The sequence below is a fragment of the Tupaia chinensis genome, unplaced genomic scaffold (assembly GCF_000334495.1).
Source record: "Tupaia chinensis unplaced genomic scaffold, TupChi_1.0 Scaffold138365_1, whole genome shotgun sequence".
NCBI classification, from domain to species: Eukaryota; Metazoa; Chordata; class Mammalia; order Scandentia; family Tupaiidae; genus Tupaia; species Tupaia belangeri.
This window is the reverse complement of record NW_006198262.1, coordinates 251,482-272,963: the sequence shown is the minus strand read 5'-3', so window position 1 is coordinate 272,963 and position 21,482 is coordinate 251,482. Positions and strand designations below refer to the sequence as shown.

The 21,482-nt window shown below is 54.1% G+C and overlaps 1 protein-coding gene across 1 annotated transcript; it reads left to right on the top strand.

Moving 5' to 3' along the window:
- Nucleotides 1-2,268: 2,268 nt before the first annotated feature.
- Nucleotides 2,269-21,446, top strand: PANK4 (pantothenate kinase 4 (inactive)). Its single transcript, XM_014592699.2, has 21 exons — nt 2,269-2,354; nt 4,172-4,175; nt 5,843-5,865; nt 7,384-7,500; nt 7,919-8,133; nt 8,564-8,747; nt 9,082-9,174; nt 9,503-9,656; nt 10,171-10,352; nt 11,032-11,113; nt 11,358-11,458; nt 14,872-15,027; nt 16,067-16,179; nt 16,489-16,576; nt 17,506-17,657; nt 18,553-18,608; nt 18,853-18,902; nt 19,306-19,410; nt 19,901-20,001; nt 20,163-20,231; nt 21,071-21,446. Exons 1-21 carry the CDS (start codon nt 2,280-2,282, stop codon nt 21,279-21,281), a joined length of 2,331 nt encoding a protein of 776 aa, XP_014448185.1. The 5' UTR covers nt 2,269-2,279; the 3' UTR covers nt 21,282-21,446.
- Nucleotides 21,447-21,482: the final 36 nt, after the last annotated feature.

The following is a 21,482-nucleotide window of genomic DNA, read 5'->3' as shown; positions in this document are numbered from 1 at the left end:
CACAGTGGGCTATTTAGGGAGGGTGTGTGTGTGGGGAGGGGGTCTCCACTATGATCCTTAAAGGATTCCTCTGTGTGGGTGGGTGCATGTGGGCACAACTTTGTACTCAGAATTTGAACCCTTGATCTCGTGTGAGACCATGGGACTGTTCTAATAAAATCTGCTTCTAATAAAATCTGACTGCTCAGTTCTCAGTGGCCTGTCTCCTTTTAGTCTTCACAGCTGTCCTTGGCACCCACGGAGGGAGGGGTGAAAGGGAGTGGGCATACCATGGTACGCAAAGAGGGGTGGGGAAGGGTCCTTGTTTGTGACTTTCTGGACAGAGGAAGAAAGAAGGAAGGAGAGAGGGAGAGGGGAAGCTGAAAATGAGGGAGGGCAAGTAGGGAGGTCTGGGAGGGAGAGTGTGACCAAGAGGCAGGGGAGTGGCAAGCTGGGAGAGAGGCCTGTCTGCTAGCTCTCTGCGCTATAGGAGTAGGTGTAGTGTCAGCTACAGGACCTTTGGCTCTGCCCACAAAGAGGCTGAAGGCTACAGCCTGCTGCAGCAAACATGGTCTTGGCTTGGCCAAACAAACAGGAGAAAACATTTGCCCAGCCACCTCTGCTCCCAGGCCTGTAGTACCTGTCCCTGGATGAACTCCAGGGCAACTGCTCGGGTTAGCCTGCAGGGACACTCCCCACAAGCTGACCACTCATCACAAGTTGAATACTCACCAGGGCTGAATCAGGCAGTGCTGGCCAGGGGTGATCCCTTGCCTCTGAAAGGGCACCTATTTTTAGGCAGGGCTACAGGGGGTTGTTAAGCCTGGAACCACAGCTTTCAGGCATCTAGGCTCCCCAAGAGGCAAAATCCATCCAGCAAGGAGTGAGAAGGAGCTTGTGGTGGGACCAGAAGTATTTGCATATTTTCTGAATGAGGAGGCCACAGACATGGCCAAGCCCTGCCCTTGCTCCTTCTCACTCAGCGACTTTCTCCCTTCTCCATCTTCCATCTCCTTCTGTCTATTCTACAAGGAATGTTTACATACGGTGCCCCTCCATGCTAGCCCAGTGCCTGTCAGTGGCCTCTCAGGGTCACTGATGAGCCCCAACTGTGGTCAGCAGAGGACAGGGAAGGCCTCCATTCATTCAGAATGTTTATTGCATGAGCCAAGGGTATGTCAATGAATAGGTCGGAGGTGAGGGTAGGGAGACAACTACTACCTTCCTAGAACATGCTTTCTGATCAGACTGGTACAACCCACTGCCAGGGATGTGAGCTGCCTGGGGTCTACACTCTGTCAGCACACTTGCACACTCATGGCTGTGTGTGGCTGCCTGGGGCAGGTTTCCCATTCAGAATGGCACTGCCAGCCCCTTGGAACAAACCCATAAGGCTGTCTTCTCCCTGAAGCCTTGCCTGACACACTGATGGATCATCCCTGGATCTGAGTTCATGCTGTTCCACAAGCCTGTGCTCCCAAGAGTCCTGCCAGGCAGCTAGTGGCAACCTCTTTGCAGACAGAGCCTGAGGACCAGAGACAGCAGTAACTGGCCCAGGGTCACCCAGGAGGCAGGTGCTGAAGCCACCTTAAGGCCTGATCTGTCTGCTTCTAATACTGGGCTTTTCCCCAAAGCACCAGGACCTCTGGAGGCCACGAATCTCTCCAGACCAGCCAGGGCTTCCCCTTGTTTCACTCTGCCAGCACCTATATCCCTCTTCTGGCTTAGAGTGCTTCCCACACCAGTGGGCTCCCCACAGACTTAGTCTTGCCAGAAGTCTGCCTTCTCCAGGAAACCTCCCTTGTTTTCCCCCCTGCACTCTCCACAGATTGCCTTTAAAGTGAACATCTTCCCTAGCTACAGGTGCATGTTGCACCCAAGCTGAGGACTTCTGGAGGGTAGGGTTTCCAACTAGCCCGGTTTACATGACATGCAAGGGCCATGCTTGCAGTAGGGGCTGGTTTCTGAAGGTCTGCAGACCCTCATGCACTTCTTACAAGCTGGAGTAGGGCCTGCTTAGGCTAGTTCAGGACAGGCTCAGAGCACTTTAGTTAAGCATCTGGACAGCTCGGTGAAAGAACATCTTTCCAGATGTTCTGTGCTGATGCTCCGCCTCTGTAGAATAATCGCCCACACTTGACAGCTCCAGGCCCAGGAGACGCTCCAGAGACCAGACCACGGAGGCAGGCAGGGCGGGGGCAGGAGTCCTCATTAGCATAATATATGCATAAGGGCGTTTAGCAGTCAAATATATGCGCATATATCTCCATGGCTGATGAGGCTGGCCGGGCACTTTCAAAATGGCGGAGCGTGGAGCGAGCGGCAGCGGGAGCAGCGGGGACAGCCTGGACAAGAGCATCACGCTGCCCCCGGGGGCGCGGGCGTCCGCGCACGGCCTCACGGGACTTGTAGTCCGTGGCCCACCGCGCACAACCTTACGGAACTTGTAGTCTACCCGCGTCCCGCCGCGCAGGTTCACGAGATTTGTAGTTCGTGGGGCGGCGGTTCCAGGGCTGGCGGCGGCGTCCGGACTACAGTCCCCGGCAGGTGCCGGGCGGGCCGGAGCGGACTACGTTGGGCCTCGCGGGCGGGGCGGCGGGATTGGGGCCTGCGTTACCGGTCGGGGCCGGGAGGGGCTTAAGCCAGGAGGGGCCCCTTTAGCAGTTGGACGGCCCCGTCCTAAGATTTGTCGAGCCAGCAGAGTCCTTGGCTGGGAGGCCCCGGACCTGGCTAGCTGTGGCCTGCAGGCTTCGTTCTGGAGAGTGACGCGGGCCTTGAGAACTTGTGTCCTCCAAGGGTTCAGTAGCCCCGGGCCTTCCCATAACCTCCTGGCTCTGCGGCTGCCTGCCCCTTTCTCCCGCCGCCTCCTGCCAATACTTCCACTCCTGACCTCGCACCACCTCTTGTCTCGACCCTTCTTTCATGCCACTGACTCCCTGACATCTCTCAACAAGCCCCTGAGATTCTCGAAGTACCCCATTTTGCAGATGAGGAGACAAAGGCACAGAGAGGTGACTAGCTTGCATAGGGTCCCCTGACTAGGAAGGGCAGAGCCAAGCTGCAACCTCCGCCAGCCTCACCCACTAGCCGTATTAAAAGGGGGAGCGCTTCCTGGGATAGCTTGGTTAGGAGAAGCCCACTTGAGTAAACCACCACCACCACTCCCCCTTAGTACCTCTCTCCGCTGAGTTTGCTTGTGTGCCTAGTGGTGCCCCATGAGAGCAGGGCAATGTCTGCTCCCTGATGCCCCAGCTCCCAACACTGAGGCCTCACCTGTTTTTGCTCAATAAATCCTTGAATGTGCCCCCACCGGCTTCTCACTCTCCCTAGAAAAGTAGGGATGTCAGAGTCAGACCCGTGCTGCCATCCCCTTTTTGGAGGGATGGACCTGGGGAGGGAAACCTGATAAGACTTGGTGACAGGACTGGGCATTGGGCTGGAGGGAGTGAGCTCTCAGGCCTGGCCTCCAGGATCATCCACCACCAGCTTCTCTAGTCAGCCGCCTCCACAGCGTGCTGTCCCCTAGTCTGAGACCTCCACATGTACTAGAGTGTGTGCTCGGAAAGGTTTTGTACTACCCTTACACTTTGGGTTCCGAGATTACATTTTCTGAAATGCAATTGCAGTTGACCTGCATGAATCATTTGGGAGATGGTTGAGAAAATCAGGCTTCCCTCTGATGTTCTGTGGCCCTAGAGGCCGGCAAATAGCCATAAGACGTGAGCCGGCAAGGAAGGGCTGTCCTAGTCCAGAGGGTTTTCCTGACAGAAAGACACTCTAAGGATATTATTAGTGTTGATAATTTATTTCTTCTCTTTATAAGTGACCCCCTGGTTCTGGGTCCTATGGTTTGATTCTTAAAAGGACGTATTTAGTGTTATTGAGGATAGGCCTTTTTGTTTGCTACTGTAGCTGGTGGGAGATCACAGCCTGGGGTGAGGATCCTCAGTCCAGGAACCCTGATAGCCAGTGTGTCTGTCAACAGTGTTTTTAAAAATAGGCTTCTTCCATTTCCTCTTCCCTTGCCCAAGTAAGTCTCCGGATCCAGGAACCTCAGCTACTCTGTATTCTTGGGGAGCTTTTTCTCTCTTGCAGAGGAATGCCAATGTCAGCTGGATTCATTCACCTCTTTGATAGCATCTGGGACATTTCATTTGTGAAGTCTTGACTTCAGATTTCTGCAGGCAGTGAGGAGGGTCCTTTGGGGCGTGTGTGGGACAGGAGGGGACTAAATTAATGATACATGCTGGGCTGTCCTACCCTTCCCTGGATCCCAAATGGAACGGCAGTGTAAGAGAAGGTGGCAGGAGGACAGCCGCCATGGGCCTAGGCGAACCAGGTTTTGCCTCAGGTGCTGGAGGAGGTAGGACAGGTGACAGTGTTACTGGGAAGCGCTCTTACCCTGTTGGTCAGGCAGTGTTGGTGTGTAGGCCTTCAGCAGAGTGTGCTGGCTGCAGAGCCACTGGGGGAGACGATGACCCCAACCTGTCACTGCATGGCCAGGTGTGATCTGGTAAACCGGCATTGGATACCTTCTAGTTCCAAGGGATACCTGAAAACAGACTAAAATGCTCCTACTCTCACAGGCTCCCGCTGTGCTGTTCTCCAAGCAATTTTTTCTTAATCATATTTATTGTTTACTGGAAAACAATAGTTATGACTGTCATCCTTAACACTTTGGTTAAATCAAGAGAGAAAATGAGTTAGGGGTGTCATTGGATGTATGCAGAAATGTGAAAGTTCAAAAAGTTAGCCTCTCCAAGCTAACTCGTAAGTCAACCTGATCTCCTTGTTCTACACATCCCCACTCTCACCCATGGTCCCTTTTGTTCCCTCTTGGGTGGGAATTGGGAAGGTGGAAATCTCTCATCTTAATGGTTCTTACTGCCCAGCATTGCCTAGCAGTGGGAGAGGGGTGGTGTACCTCCCAGAAACCCCAACACATCCTGTTTTGGATGTGAGTTAAACCTAACACAGAGAACACAGCTTCTGAAATTGAATTTCTGTGACCTGGAAGTTTGTTTATGGCTACCTTTTTTTTTTTTCATTGTTAGTGGGCTCATGCGCTTGCCAAAGAGAGAGAAAGAAAACTCCCTGATGAGGCGTGATCATACTTTAATCCTTCCTTCATTTCTCCTTCCCATCAGGATTTTGGGCACACATGCACACACATACACCTGGGGTGTCTTTTCAAGCTGCCGAGGCTAGGACTCAAACTGCAGTTGTTAATGTGGGATTTGGCTCCCTTAATCCTTAAGGCTGGCCCTATGGTTACTTTTGATGGATCTCTTAAAATAATAATCATTCCCTCCTATTGTCCTTTTGGAAAATGATTTACTTGCAGAGGTGAATTTGGACAGCTGGGGTGAAGCATTTTAGTGAGGTTCTCCGAGCCAGGCCAGGATTGGGGACAGGGAGAAGGGATAAGGAGGATTAAGACCCTGTTCCAGGGCATGGCACTGAGCCAGGGCATTACGCTGCGTCAGGGCATGATATGTACACTAAATCAACGTGGGCCCACCCATGGCCTGACCAAGGCATGGTCGCAAGATACCAGCCGACAGGCGGCTTGAACAAGACAACCTCTGCCGGATCTCACAGCTGTTTGAGTTTTTGTTAAATAGAAGAGCTTTGGTTCTTAAATACTTGGTGTTTGTAAATCTTTTTACTTATACGAATGTTGACTTTTATTATTCTGTCATGAAACAACTATTTGAAAATAACTTTAGCCTCTTAACTCTCATATGAGGACTTTCGGTCTTATTTTTGTCAGGCCACATAGAAATGGTGTTTGTTGAAGTCATTTTGTATACTGAGCATTTTATTTCTCCTATTTGCAATTTCTGGCCTTCAAATCTGTGAGTATACTGTAACCTTGAGAATGCTGTTTCGGCCAGCTGGTAGTGTGGTGGTTAAGGCAGCTGAATCCCATGTAGCCGACTAAGTGGTTTGAGTCCCGGGTCCTACAGCTTGAAAAACACACCGGGCACAGGTGCATATGTGCCCAAAATCCCTAAAGGAGAATGGAGGAGAAGGGATGTTTTCTCACCATCCCCCTCTGTCTCTCTGTTTCTCTCTGGCCAGTGTGTGTGCCTTATAGTCAAAACTAAAAACTGAAACAAACAAAACCAGAATGTCTTTTCTCTGGACCCCACCCAGTATGTAACCTGTGGTTTAGGGAGCTGGATCCCACATCACTGACTGCTGCATGAATTCTGACCCAAGTAGCTTTGAAAAATGTGCCAGACATGTGTATGCAAGACCCAAATCCCGACAGGACAGAGAAATGAAGGCAAAGAGATCACAGTGTAACCACACCCACTGGGGGTGCTTTCTGTGTTTCTCTCTCTGATGAGCATGTGTGCTCTCTGGCAATGAAAATAAAATGTCTTTTTCTGACTTAACACGTGCATCGTGAAAACAACTTCTCTGAGAATCTTTTGAACTTTTCCTAAAATGTGTTTCAGGTGAATAAAGGCCTCTTCTGTTTCTTGATATTTACTTTAGCCTTTTGTCATGTGTGCCATGCTAGGGGTCACAGCTTTCTGAGGCCATTTGGAAGGCTCTGGCCCCATGGAGAAAAGACAGTCACCTCTTCTGCCCTTTGGCTAACTTTGGGGCTTGGGCTGCCTCCTGCAATGCAGAGCCCCTAGAGGGCAGGGTTGCTGCGTTCTGGCCCTGCTTCCTTTCTATTGGTGAAAAATGCCCCAGAGTCTCCCTGCATATTCTGAGAAGATACTCTTTTTGTATTACCTAAGCCACTTGTTAAGATGGACGGTTATGTGTGTGCTTTCCTGTGAAAACATAACTAGATTTGTCAGCTTATTTGAGTTATCAAGATCAGTGCTTGAAACTAGGTTTTCTTAAACTACTCATGATGGCCAGGGTCATCCAGAAACAGGATGGTGTCCTTTAGAATTTGATACACCAGGGACATGGACAGTCTTGAGCTCAGTTTGGCTAGCAGCCTCCAGGGCCCACAGGTGGTGTGGTGGTACTGGACTCCCACATGGCCAACCACAGTTCAAGCCCTGGACCTGGTGACGTGAGAATCGTGCCAGGATGTGTGTGTGTGTGTTTGTGTGTGCTCAAAATCCCGAGAGGAGAAGGGATTGTGGTGTAGCCATCCCCCAGAGAAGTGATTTCTCCTTTTCTCTCTCTCTGCCTCTCTCCCAGGAGCACACAGGCCCTATGGGGGGGAAAAAAAGAAGTATTTGGATTTGCTAGTCCATTTCCCTTCCTCCCTTTGTTTTGTGCTGGCAGGGTGTGTGAGTTCTGTAGTACCAAAGGCCTTGTCCACAGAGATGCCAGTCTTTGAGAAGGAGCCTGTTCACTGAAATGTCTGGAAATACCCCAGACAGTTTATGGGAGGGTAAGTTTCTAGGTCCCCTTCCATCCATGTAGCTGAATTTTGCTGTCTGTGCCTTCCTCCTCGTAGGTGGATCCTTAACAAAACTGGCCTACTACTCAACAGTGCAACACAAAGTTGCCAAAGTGAGATCTTTCGACCATTCGGGAAAGGTGAGCCTTGCTGCGCTGCCTCTGGGCAGGATGAGTATGTGGGGTGAAGCTGCTGGGCAGGGCAGTGCTTCCTGCTTGGCTTCAACGGGGCACTTGGTTTGGTTTGCCATTTCTCTGCTGCTCCCACACATCAGCCTAGCTACTCTGGAAGCTCCTACGATTGACACCTCTCCCTCTGCTTGCTCAGCTCCCCTTCCAGACCGTTTGCAGGAACATCTCTGCCTGCTTATGCTCCTTAGAAAATTTTCCTTCCCTGGCCGGGGCAGCCTTGGCATCAGGGGTTTTACTTATTATAATGTTGCCGCAAATCCTCGGCACCAAAGCAGGGTGAGGTGGACAGGGGTGCTCAGAAACCCTGTCTCAGGCCAATGTCCCCACCATGCCCCATGCGCACAGAGACTTCCAACTTTGTTTTCAGGATACAGAACAGGACCATGAGCCGCCATATGAGATTTCCGTTCAGGAAGAGATCACCGCACGGCTGCATTTCATTAAGTTTGAGAACACCTATATTGAAGCCTGCCTGGACTTCATCAAAGACCACCTGGTTAACACAGAGACCAAGGTCATCCAGGCGACAGGGGGTGGGGCCTACAAGTTCAAAGACCTCATTGAGGAGAAGCTGCAGCTGAAGTAAGTGGGAGCTGTATAGGCTGGGAAGAGAAAAGGCAGCCATCCCTGCGGCTACTACGAGAGCCATGGGGCTGTGAGGGGCGTGAGGGTTGTCTTGGCCCAATTCTTAGCGTTACTGTATTACTGTGAGCCGCCTGGCCGTTGATGGTTTTGAAAACCAGATCTCTCTCTTTCTCTCTGTCTCTCCAGTGAGTGCACATATCTTACAGCAAAATTCTCTCACAAAAAAAAAAAAAAAGAAAGAAAACCAATCTGTTTGTGAGAATGAGAAGCCTAAGCGCAGCTATGACAAGGAGCAGTGTCTCCGGGGTGAATTTCCTGTTGGACAGAGGCTGGCTGCTCTGCCTGCTTAGTCCAGGGCAGGGTTGTTGTGGTTTAGTCCTTTCTGTGACGTGGACTGTCTGAAGTGGTTGGGCTCCTTCCTTTCCAGAGTAGACAAGGAAGATGTGATGACCTGCTTGATAAAAGGGTGCAACTTTGTGCTAAAGAACATCCCTCATGAGGCCTTCATGTATCAGAAAGATGCAGACCCTGAGTTCCGATTTCAGACAAACCATCCCAACATTTTCCCGTATCTCCTGGTTAATATTGGTTCTGGAGTCTCTATTGTGAAGGTAAGACTTGGCCTTGAGAACAAGTGACTGAGTGAATGAGCCAACAATTCGGCAGTGATTCGTTAAGCATTGCTGTGTGTTGGAGCCAGTGCTGGGAAGAGGGAAGGGACAAACCGGTGCTCACAGAGATGAAGCCATGAGCTCTTGGAGCTGTCGTCAATGGGATGGCCAGGCCCCTATTGCAGCATCAGCACTGCTCGGTATTGGACGTCAAGAGCTTGGTCACCTGTGGCAGCTCTCAGGGAGGGGATGAGGGGCCCAGACCACAGGACTCCTGGGGATTTGCATGGCCAAGGACCCACTTGCTAATGCACCTGCCCTGGTTCTGCTCTAGGTAGAGAGCGAGGAGAGGTTCGAGTGGATTGGCGGCAGCTCCATCGGAGGCGGCACCTTCTGGGGGCTCGGAGCTCTGCTCACCAAAACAAAGGTACCCCAGCAGTTATAGGACAGTGCCTGCCTCTGAGTGTGTGGAAAGGCTGCTGGCTGTGCAGCTTGAGACGGGCAGCTGGCTGGGGTTTCTGCAGAAGTGGTTCCTTCCAGGCCTTCATCCTGACTAGGTCTCTGGACTCCAGAACTGAGCTGTTCAGTCTCGAAGACATGTCGGAGCGCGCCTGTCCAGCTGCTCTGTAGAACCCTGCTTGCTTCTCCTGCTTTTGGTGCCGTGCCATGAGAGGGCTGCTCACGCCCAGCCCGTGGCCTACTTCCTCCCAGGGCCCTGAGCCACTCACCTGTTTGCCTCTGCTCTGTCCCTGCAGAAGTTCGATGAGCTGCTGCACTTGGCGTCCAAGGGCCAGCACACGAATGTAGACATGCTGGTGCAGGACATCTATGGCGGGGCCCACCAGACCCTGGGGCTGAGCGGCAATCTCATTGCAAGCAGCTTCGGGAAATCGGCCACTGTTGACAAAGGTACCTGCCCAGGCCCCTGCCAACGTGAGGGGACAGCTACCAGGTGACTTGCAGCAATGGCAGACTTGGATTCACATGGCCCTTATTCTCCCCACCGGTGGTTGCCTTTGCATCCCACTCCTTAGAGAGTTGGGGTCTTGGGTGTCAGTTTGCAGCCTTCTTTCCAGGTCACCACAACTGACAGCACAAATATGCTGTGCTTGAAATGTGGGCAAAGGTTATCCACCTTTGTTTCGGAAAAATATTGAGTTAGGAAAAGTGGTTGGGTCTTTTCTCCCTTTGAAAACAAGCCTGATCATTTGGGAATGATTCAGATATTACACACAACCTCCTTGCTCCTATCAAGTCCTTCCATGAGAATGTTTTCTCTCTCCATCTCTCCTTCTCCTTGTCGCTCGCTCTCTTCCTCTCTCCCTTTCTCTCCCTCTCTGTCTCTCTGCTCTCTCATAAGTGCACACACATCACGCACTCGGTTTGCATGCCCATCTGCCACTCTGTTTTCATTTGTTCTTAGAATTCTCCAAAGAAGACATGGCCAAGAGTTTGCTGCATATGATCAGCAATGACATCGGGCAGCTTGCTTGTCTCTACGCTAAGCTCCACCATTTGGACAGGGTGTACTTTGGGGGCTTCTTCATCCGGGGCCACCCTGTGACCATGCGCACCATCACCTACAGCATTAACTTCTTCTCCAAGGTAATAAAAGCTCCACCTCCTCTCCCATGGCCACTGTCCTGGGCTTTGTTTGCCCCGATTCCGCCAACGTGAACTTGTGGTGTCTTCAGAAAGAGTGATGTGCTGGCCATTGCAGACCAAAGGGGTGCTGTGCATAATGGACCAGAATGGGGCACTTGCCCTCCTTGAGCTTCAAGAAGCCCAGTGCCCATCTACCCTGAGGCCTCCTCTCCTCACTCTTTCTTCCTAGCTGGCTTCAGCCATCCTGCTCACGTGGCTGCTCTAGGTTTGAGCATGCACCAGCAATGGGCATGCTAGGGACTGTCTCACAGTTCAAACAAGCTTCAAACAAGCTAGGAGGCATCATGTCAGTGCCAGGCCTACAGGTTTGTCCACTGGGGATCGGGTGCTGCCCCACCCAGTGAAGTTGCACACACCTGAGTGACCGGACACAGATGGGACTGACTGGGTGGTAACAGCATGGAAGTTATTTCCCTGTGGAAAGACTCACCCTCAGCTTCCTCCAGACAGCAGGCTGCCCACTTGCGTTAGGCACAGCCCCATTGACAAGTGTGTGGGGACCATGATTCAGGATGTTTGGCCTCAAAGAGTCAGCCTACCTGTGCTCGGTCAGGTTTCTGCAGACTGGCCTCTACATGTGCCACACTGACCAGCTGCATTGGGGCTTTGGCCATGGCAGGGAGAAGTCCAGGCGCTGTTCTTGAGACACGAAGGCTACCTGGGAGCCATCGGGGCATTTTTAAAAGGAGCCGAGCAAGACAGTGAGTAGAGTGCCGCTGTGCTCCTTGGAGCAGTGCCAGGCTGTGCGGGGACGTGGCCCATGGCCTATGCTCTGGGTCAGGATACTGCGGGGTGGGGTGGGAAGCGTGAGCTTCAGGGAGTGACATGAAAGGGTGCTTTTAACGTTTCGAAAAAGAAATTATTTTATCCCCTTTTCTTCCCTCTTCCCCCTTTGAATTGAGGGCAGGGATATTAGCCCAGGCAACTTGGCTTCTCGTTTTCCAGATCCTAACCAGTACAGCTGGGGAGAGAACTACGCAGGCAGCTCCGGGCTGATGAGCACGTCCCCTGAGCTGTGCCCCACACAGCGGGCGCGGAGTGGTACCGTGAGTAGGGGCTCTGGCATCCTGGGTCCCCAGACAGCAGCGTTTGCAGGGCTGGCCTTCACGTCCCTGGGTAAAGCCCCTCATGCCATGGCCTGGTTTAAGGGTACCTCTTGATCGGTTTTATCTGGTTTTTAGTCTCACCACAGACTTGGGGATTTAACAGAAGGCAGAAGGGGGACCAGATTCCCACATGGCTTGACCACAGTTCGAGTCTCAGATCTGGAGGCTTAAAACTCATGCCGGGCATGTATGCATGCATGCCCAAAATCCCAAAAGGAAAATGAGGAGGAGGGATTGTGGCATGGGCCATGGCAGGGAGAAGTCCAGGCGCTGTTCTTGAGACACGAAGGCTACCTGGGAGCCATCGGGGCATTTTTAAAAGGAGCCGAGCAAGACAGTGAGTAGAGTGCCGCTGTGCTCCTTGGAGCAGTGCCAGGCTGTGCGGGGACGTGGCCCATGGCCTATGCTCTGGGTCAGGATACTGCGGGGTGGGGTGGGAAGCGTGAGCTTCAGGGAGTGACATGAAAGGGTGCTTTTAACGTTTCGAAAAAGAAATTATTTTATCCCCTTTTCTTCCCTCTTCCCCCTTTGAATTGAGGGCAGGGATATTAGCCCAGGCAACTTGGCTTCTCGTTTTCCAGATCCTAACCAGTACAGCTGGGGAGAGAACTACGCAGGCAGCTCCGGGCTGATGAGCACGTCCCCTGAGCTGTGCCCCACACAGCGGGCGCGGAGTGGTACCGTGAGTAGGGGCTCTGGCATCCTGGGTCCCCAGACAGCAGCGTTTGCAGGGCTGGCCTTCACGTCCCTGGGTAAAGCCCCTCATGCCATGGCCTGGTTTAAGGGTACCTCTTGATCGGTTTTATCTGGTTTTTAGTCTCACCACAGACTTGGGGATTTAACAGAAGGCAGAAGGGGGACCAGATTCCCACATGGCTTGACCACAGTTCGAGTCTCAGATCTGGAGGCTTAAAACTCATGCCGGGCATGTATGCATGCATGCCCAAAATCCCAAAAGGAAAATGAGGAGGAGGGATTGTGGCATGGCCATCCCCACTGGAGGGTGACTTCTTGCTTCCTGTCTCTGTCTCTTCTGCGAGTGCACAGGCCCTATAGAAAAAAATCTCTCTAAAACAAAAAACAGGTTAGAAGGAAGACATCGGCTGCTTTCTTCCTCTCTCGTTTGTTATTTTCATGTGTTCAGAATATTGAGCAAGAACTTTGAAGTCTATATCAACAAACTCCTGTGACTATGGAGAGAATACGAAAGTCCAGAGAGGAAAGGGACATCTCCCCAGGGCTGTGGGGCCAGTTCTCAGCAGAATCAGGTTAAAACCTGGAGTCACAGGTGCCTGCCCTTGGACTGTTTTCTCTGGTTGGTGGTTTCGTGTCACTCAGGTCCTTGCTTAGGGTGAGGCTCACTGTGACTGGACGCCAGTCTTGCCTGGCCTGTGCCGATGGGCACTGGGGCTGCAGATAAGGAGATGTGTACGCACATGTGTCTGCCTCGTGAGAGCCACTGACACAGGACCTTCTGCTACGACCTACATTCGCCAGATGCAGGGTGACTCCAGAATGGCCCCTTATGGCAGACATGGGGTTCTTGGGCTCTCCGGCATATTAGCAACATTGTAACTCAACACATTGTAACTCAACACACGATAAAGTGAGCAGTCTGGGTGCAGATTCCTCATAAGTTAGTGTATCACTTCCAGAATCATGCTTGGTTGAGCTATAACTTTAGGAGAGAAGGTTCTCGTGTTTGTTTGCACACTGCAGGCCCCACCGAGCACTGGGTACTTCACGCCAGCTGTTTGATTGTTGATTGTTGCTCTTTCCATGGGCCAGGCACAAGGCAGGGGAGGCGGTGATAATGCCCTGGGACAGCAGGGAGAGTCCCACGCTCCCGGCCTGGTCGATGCCAGGGACTGGTGCTCAGAAAGGGGGTCCATGTCTTCTAGCCTCTGCGGCTTCTCAGATTCCTGATCCTCAGATGGTAAAATTAAGTGGATAGTAAGCAAGGCAACCATTGGCCAGTGCCAGAATGTTCTTCAGTTATGACAACGTGAAGTGAGAGGGGCAGCGTCTGGAAAGCAGATGTCCTGTGCCCAGCACCTCCCACAGCTACACAGTCCTGCTGGTTAGTGGTGAGCCCCGTTTTACTGAGAAGCAAACCCAAATGCAGAGACCAAGGCACTTTGAGTTTACATAGCCAAAACAAAGGAAAAAGCTAACATCTGAACTCCCGTTTGTCAGGATAGCTGGCGGAGCAAAACCAGCGAGGCAGTGGAAAGCAGAACCTTTAAAGATGGTAGTTGATGGTGGTAATTAGATGTTTGTCACCTTTTGTTTATCAGTGTGGAAGTCATCAGTTCTTTCAGTGCTGAACTTCCTGTCACCTGGGTATGTTTACTTCCTTCTTCTTGTGGTGGATCTCTCTGTCCAGACAGTCCCGCTCTGTCCCTGTTGTGGCTGGTGGAAGTGCTCATGCCAGAGGCGCCGAGTTCCAGGCGTGTGGCGAAGCATGTGGTCACTAGAGGGCAGGGAGAGGCGGCCCCAGGGGGCAGGGGCAGGTACAGGGTGGAGGTCACTTTCAGAGTTACCCTGCCTCCCTTCTACGGGTCCTCTGGCCCCAGAGCAGCTGTGCAGTGTAGTTAATGTCTTTCCCTGGGGCTGGCGCACACGTGTTGGCTCAGCTCTTCTCAGCCTGAAATAGAGCCAGCAGGGTGAGTGGTCCCTCCAAAACCACTCTGGTGCCCCATGTGCTTGGCACTGGTGCCCACATGCTACATGTGGGCTGGTGACATGGTCCAGCCCTTGCCAAGTGTAGCAGGGCCAGGACAGTGAGGGGCAGGCTTGTAGCACTTGGCAGACAGGAGCATGTTGAGGAAGGGGACGGGCTGCAATGGGGAATGGAAGGAGGGCTTCGAGGGCTGCCTGCGTGGGTCACCATGGGGCAAGACCCACAGCCAGTGAAGAAACAGCTACCAGACGTCTGGGGGACAGCAGGTGCAGAGACCTGAGCAACAGAAAGGGGCATGTCAAGGACAAAGAGGTGACCATGGTGTCCGGGTGCCAAGTGTGAAGAGGAAACAGCATATGTTGGAGCTGGAGCAGTCAGGGAGGCTGGCTGAGAGCCACGGGCCACCGTGAGGCGGCAGAGTTGAAACCCCTAGAGTAGACCCAACTTCGCTGTTGAACTAGTGAAGGGCGGGGCAGGAGGTCACCTCCGTGGCCCCAGAGTTCAAGGCTGAGAGTAGGGGTCATGGGTCGTGTCTGTGGCTCAGAGATTGCTGAAGAAGTTATTCCTTCTCTTCTACCTTTAAGCAGAACGTTGAAACTTAGAAGAGAACATTCTAGTCCTTCTGAACACTGTAGTAACATACTCACCCTGCTGTCTGTTGTCCTTCTAGTTTGACTTGCTGGAAATGGACCGACTGGAGAGGCCGCTAGTCAATCTGCCCCTCCTTCTGGACCCATCCTCCTATGTGCCCGACACGGTCGACCTCACTGACGATGCTCTGGCCCGCAAGTATTGGCTCACCTGCTTCGAGGAGGCACTGGACGGGGTGAGGGCCCAGGAGAGACAGCACAAGGCTGGTGGGGAGCAGAGGGCTTTATAGTCTGGGAGGCCATGTGGGGTGATTCTAGGGCAGTGGCCCCTTTTTGTCCCCATGAGTCAACTTGAGGGGCTGAAGGTCAGGATTCTGTCTTTCGAAAGCTACGTAATCTGTTTTTGGCAATGAGAAGGCCAGGCTCTATTTCTCAAGCAAAATACAGCTCCCAGTCGTTTGGCAGGTTAGCAAGTTGGGGCATGATATCGATGAGGTGCCGAGCACATTTGCTAGTTGTTACATTTCTTTGAAATGTAGTATGACTTTTGGTCAGTGTTTCCTCTTCTGCTTCCTGTGAGGGTGAGGCATGGGTGAGGCCCTGCCATCAAGCCCCATGAGCTCTAGGAGTTTCCCTTGTCCTCTGGGGTCCTGCTTTTTCCTGCCTTTTCCAAGGCCAGGACCATGTCCGGTGGCAGCAGGAGGCACCAGGCCCTCGGCCTATGGCTGCTCCTCAGGTGGCACAAGGTTGAAGCAGCAGTGGCTGAACTCAAACCTCAGACAGGTTCAACTCCTCCAGCTCAGGGTCCCTGGAGCCCTGGTGGGAACCTTTGTCCCAAAAGGACAAAAAAGGCCCCAACAGGCCCTCGAGTTCAGCCAGAGTCTGTTCTGAGCGCCAAATAGGCCCTAAGGGCTCAGAACCGCCTGTCCTCCTGCAGGGCGGGAGCTGGTAGTGATGGGACTGTAGGTTCACATCTGAGGACGTGGGCCTGGTTTCAGAGTTGGTGAGTTCAGGCTGGCAGTCACCCTGTTCCCACCTCCCGGGCTAGCGAAAAAGAAAGCCGTCTGAGCCGCGGCAGTGCCAGCCAGACTGGTAGCTGTCACCATGAGCTATCACCAGTATCTACTATGCTCGTTCTGGGAGGAGCCCCTCTGAGAAGGCCCTGCCCTGAGCGTCCACAGTTAAGCATGAGGGATGTGCCAGCAGGTCAGATACCTCCCTTGGCCTGAGGTGTGCCCAGAGCCAGGTGTTTGCTAACCATCCTATTGTCAGTAGGTAGTGAAACGTGCAGTAGCAAGCCAGCCCGATTCCCTGGACGCAGCTGAGAGGGCAGAGAAGTTCCGGCAGAAGTACTGGAACAAGCTGCAGACTCTGAGGCACCAGCCCTTGTGAGTATCTGGTGTCCCCTGGTGTGTAACTGCCTCTTGTCATGCCAAGAGAACCCCACATCTCTGTGGAAGTGGCCCCACTGTCCACATTCAGTCCCCCTGCTATACCAGAAGAGAGGGTGGGGCCCAGGTAGTGGCGAGCAGTGCTCATAGTCCCCTCATGCCTGCCCTCGATGGCCTCCCACTCAGCTATTTCATGGGGTTGTCCTGGGTTCCACGAGGTCATGCCTGTGGAGCAGGCGGCATGTTCGGTGCTGTCTGCCCCCAGGGCCCGCCCTGCTCAGCACCCATGCCTGGCTCTGTCCCTAGCGCCTATGGGACCCTGACGGTGCGCAGCCTGCTGGATACCCGGGAGCACTGCTTGAACGAGTTCAGCTTCCCAGACCCTTACTCCAAAGTGAGTGTTGCTGCCCACTGGAGGGCTCCTGCCAGCTGCTCACACTGTCCTTAATCTCTGATGGTGAGAGCAGGGTGCAGAGGGTAAGGGGGTACTCCATGCTGTCTGGACAGTGCTGAGTTGGTGGTGGCCTTGACCTGGCCCTGCCTGCAGGCCCAAGTTGCGAAGCCACCACAGTGACCCATGGATGACTGAGAACAAGTCGGGTTGGCAGGTGTGTGTGAGGGGAGAAGAGAGGAGCTGGCATGAGAAGGGCCGGCCATGCTTGGGTCCAGGCGCCATCTAAGGGAGCCAGTGGCCTCCGAGAGCCTGCGAGGCAACTGCTAAATGTGTGTATGTGCAGGGGCGGGTACAGGTGCATGGAGGCCCCCCTCACAGTGTTTGACTGTACCGAGCTTGCACAGTTGCATGTCTGAGTCCATCTTCCCTCCATGTGTCTGATGGCCAGAGTCCTGAGGCACTGGCGCTCTGCCTTAGACCCTTCTGGTGTGGCTGCAGGCCTGGGAGTGGGTCACATGGGCTTCTTCCAGCTCCTTCTGTCTAGAGTCAGCATTACATAACTCCCTCCTTCCCCTCACTGTGTCTAGTGACAGGAAAGGCTAGGTGTGAGTTCAAGATTAGGTCACTGTTGAGGGCCACGGGTCTCCTGGCTTTGTCCTCAGAGTCCCATGCACATGTGTGCTGAGCGCAGAGGCACCCAGTTCCCCGGCACTGCTCCAAGGCAGGTAGCGTTGTAACCTGGCCAAGCCTGCATGTTGAAGCTGCGGAGGGAATGCTGTGCTGAGTACGCACTGTCCCCAGAGGGGCTCGCTCATGGCTTGGTGAACTCTGGAGCATCCTCAGGAGGGTGTTCTTTGATTGTGCTCTGCGGAGGACTCCAGAGAGGCTGTCTATGGGGAGTCAAAATCCAGCGTCTCTTCTTTCCACAGGTAAAGCAGAAGGAAAACGGCATTGCACTGAAGTGTTTTCAGAGTGTGATCCGCTCCCTGGACTCGCTAGACTGGGAAGAGAGGCAGCTAGCCCTGGTGAAGGGCCTCCTGGCGGGGAATGTCTTTGACTGGGGGGCCAAAGCCGTGTCTGAGTAGGTGTCTTCGTCTCTGGCCTGACTTAGGCCTTGTTCTCTTGCTCTTCCAGGCAGGCTCAGCTCCTTTGTCCCTGTCCTGCCTCCAGATGGCCCAGGCTGCCCAGCTTTCTGTAGGGAGGTGGGCAGGCCTGGTGAGGCGCAGTGCTTGTGCTGCACAGGGTTTGGTCTGGTGCTGCAGGCCGTGCGAGTAGACACACCACAATCCTCTGTGCTGGGCTAGCTGTCTCGTCTGCCCCTTAGATGGCACACAAGCCCCACAGGCAGTGGAACCCTTTGCTGTTCTGAAATAGAAAAGGAGCTTTGCAGAGGAGGTCAGAGTAGCATGTGTGACATGTGTCTCGGGCCTTGGTCTGTCCTCACCTAGGGCTCCCAATGTGTGGACAGCTTCACAAGCCATTTCCACAGTGACTTGCCCTCGTCACTGAAGAAGCTTCCCCAAGTGGCCATGCCTTCAGCAGGGTCCTCCACTGCAGCCCAGGTCGCCTGAATGTCACATGGGCCTCACCAGCCCACTCACAGCCAAGAAGAGCTGTTCTCTCTTCACCCTTGTCACTGCTATCCCTTCTGGGCAGCAGGTGAGGGCACTGGGCGAGGGTGCTTGCCCCATGGGGCAGGGGCTATCCACGCCCATGGCTGCCAGAGGACTTGCCCGGCCAGGGTCCTAGGGCTCTCTTGAGATTTTATAATCCAACTGGAGAAGCAGCCTGCGTTACCCTTTTAAACCATCACCAGTGAACTGAGCTTTCCGGTGGCTGACAGGCAGTGGCCACTTAAGCTGCACGTCAGTAACCACGTTCGTTCAGTCTGAGAGGTGCTGTCTGGGCTTTCCACACAAAGCAGTGCGGGCGCAAGATTTTGGTTTCGTTTCTTTAACTTCTCTCCTTCTCCACAGTGTTCTTGAATCTGACCCCCAGTTTGGTTTTGAAGAAGCGAAAAGGAAGTTGCAAGGTACGGGTGCCAAAGTACTCTCCTGCCTGATACTAAGGCAGTGGTGTCTGGAGTGTTCTCGAGGGAGTGGCTGCAGTAGTGTAGTGGGAGTCCAGGCACACTCCTGCTGCTCACAGCTTTACCACCAGTGCCGGGGGAGTCAGCCAGAACTGCTGCCTGGGGAGAAAAGCTGTTGAAGATGTGTCTAACGAGAGCCACCCAGACCGAGGGCGTTAGGTAACTGTGTCCCCCCCTCTTCACACAGAGCGGCCCTGGCTCGTGGATTCCTACAATGAGTGGCTTCAGAGATTGAAGGTACGTAGCGGTGTATCCCACTTCTGCCCTTGGGGGAGCAGGGGTCCAGGGCCCAGGAGGTGAGGACCCAGGCAGACAGTCACAGGAGGGGCATTGGGCCATCGGGAAGTGGATGAGGAGCTGTCTGGGGTGGCCCCGGGTCTCACAGTTCCTGAGCGAAGGGCTCTTTAAACATCTCACTTTGCACTCAGCCTCTGCAGTGACTCCCTGTTAGGTCAGCTGACCTCGGCACCAGGACCTTTGGGCCAGCCGTGCTAGAAGAGGCTGCCCTGTCCCAGTACCCCTGCACCTCTGGGGCCCGAGCCCATGGTCTGGGCCCTGCGGGGATGAGGGCGTAGAGTGCGGTGTCTGAAGCGCTTGGATGCACCTGTTCCCAACTGAACGTCCTGGTTTTGTCTTACAGGGGCCCCCTCATAAATGTGCCTTAATTTTCGCAGATAACAGTGGAATAGACATCATTTTGGGAGTCTTCCCCTTTATCAGGGAGCTACTCTTTAGAGGGACAGAGGTGAGTGTCCAGGCTGTGGGGGTGGGGCCCTTTCCCTGGGCGTCTCCACTCACGGTGGGGTTGGTGCCGCTGCGGGCTTTTTGCGGTGGTGGTCAGAACTCCTCAGCAGGTAGGTCTGGGGGAGACGCAGCAAGGCAAGCAATGATCTGGCCCTGTCACGTGTGGGGTCAGCGGCCCATGGCCTCCCCTGGCCTGGGGCTTAGGGTCCATCTCTTCAAGCCAGGACTGACACCACAGGTTCCTGGAAGAGAGTTCACAGCAGAGACTTGGGGAACATAGCAGCCCCCTGACCCGAGGCGGGTGGGCTCTAGCATAGCTCTGCCCTTGCTCTCTGCTTCCTCTGGAGGCCTCAGGGCACGCACTGGTTAGGGGTCCCTTCTCAGCAGCTGTCTGCTGGCTGGCTCTGTTGGAGAGCCTGGGTGGGCACAGTCTGTCTGCTGCAGGGTGGCAATGGCAAAGGGCCCTAAAGAGCCTGGGCCATCCACTGCAGGTCATCCTGGCGTGCAACTCAGGCCCTGCCCTGAACGATGTCACCTACAGCGAGTCCCTCATTGTGGCTGAGCGCATCGCAGGCATGGACCCCATCGTTCAGTAAGTGTTGGCTAGTACCAGTGAGTCGGGGCAGGTGCAGGATGGGCAGCCTCTCTAGAAGTTGGGGGAACACCAGCTGGGCCTAATAGGCATGGACCGGGATGGGTGGGGTCACCCAGACGTCGCTGTCATGGCGCACTGACTGCCTTGTGTTCTCGCAGGTCTGCACTCAGAGAAGAGAGGCTGCTGCTGGTTCAGACAGGCTCCAGCTCCCCATGCCTGGACCTCAGGTAACAGTAGCACCTCCGCACCTCTGGGATCCCTCCCACCCAGGCATTTACGGGACAAGAGAAGTCAGCGCCAGCCTCTTCCCCCTTCCCTGGGCTACAGACCTGCTGGCCCTGGAAGGGAGCAGTGACATTGTCCCTGAGGGGGCCTCTGGGCAGCCAGCTTTCCTCAGGGACCTATGGAGGGTAGGTGAGCTGAGGGCTGAGGCAGCTGCACACCCTGGGCCAGGTCTGGTTAGTTTCAGCCAAGAGGAGTGGACTTCTACGTGGCTGCCCAGCTTAGAAGCTGAGAGTCGGCCCAGAGGCCTGGCTGATGTCAGGAGGCCTTGGAGTGCCATGCAGATGGGGAGCACTGTCTGTGGCCATTGTGGGTGGTCATCCGTGACTACCCAGAGGCGTTACAGCTAATGCTCTGCCTTGCCAACTCGGACAGAGCTGAGCCAGTGCACCAAGATGGGCGAGAAGCCCGGGTTCTGGGATCCCTGGTCTGAGTGTGCTTGGCACCTGTCCTGCAGTGTCGCCCCAGTCCCTTGCTCCGGTCTCACTCCTGACCAGCAGGAAGGACGTAAGAACCTATGGAAAGGGATAAGACCCTTTATTTAAAATTGAAAAGTGATGTCAAGGCAGAATTTTCGAAGTGGAGCTGCACCTGGCCTAGTGGACTGGCTGCTCTGAGAGGCAGCTGCCAGGCAGAGGCTGGATTTAGAAGGGCCTGCATTAGAGAATTTGGGCTCAGGGGTTCCAGGCATGCTTGCTGGTCACTGCCCTCCGTGGCAATGGGGGCATCTGCCCGGGTACACTCAGCCTCTCACCCAGCCTCACTGCCCCCTTCCTCCCCGAAGCCGCCTGGACAAGGGACTGGCCGTGCTGGTGCGGGAGCGTGGAGCGGACCTGGTGGTCATCGAGGGCATGGGCCGCGCCGTCCACACCAACTACTACGCGGCCCTGCGCTGCGAGAGCCTCAAGCTGGCCGTGATCAAGAACTCCTGGTTAGCCGAGCGGCTGGGCGGCCGACTCTTCAGCGTCATCTTCAAGTACGAGGTTCCAGCCTAGTGAGCCACCTGCTCTGCCGGACTCTGTCCTGTGGCTCGTCAGGACTGTGTTTTACGACAGCAGGAACGCTGCGTTCCCGTCGCATATTTATATCGTGCTTCTGTGACTGACAGCGCATGTGCCCCAGGCCAGCCCAGCTGTGCCACGTCCACGGCGGAGAGACGCAGCGCTTGTCCCATGAGACATTCGTATTGAATATAT

What these genes read in the sequence shown, in the direction of transcription:
- PANK4 (XM_014592699.2), top strand. Translation starts at nt 2,280, where the DNA reads ATGGCGGAGCGTGGAGCGAGCGGCAGCGGGAGCAGCGGGGACAGCCTG. An exon ending in GGGGCCAAAGCCGTGTCTGA is followed by an intron (nt 17,658 to 18,552) that starts GTAGGTGTCTTC and finishes CCTTCTCCACAG; the next exon opens with TGTTCTTGAATCTGACCCCC. An exon ending in TACTCTTTAGAGGGACAGAG is followed by an intron (nt 19,411 to 19,900) that starts GTGAGTGTCCAG and finishes CATCCACTGCAG; the next exon opens with GTCATCCTGGCGTGCAACTC.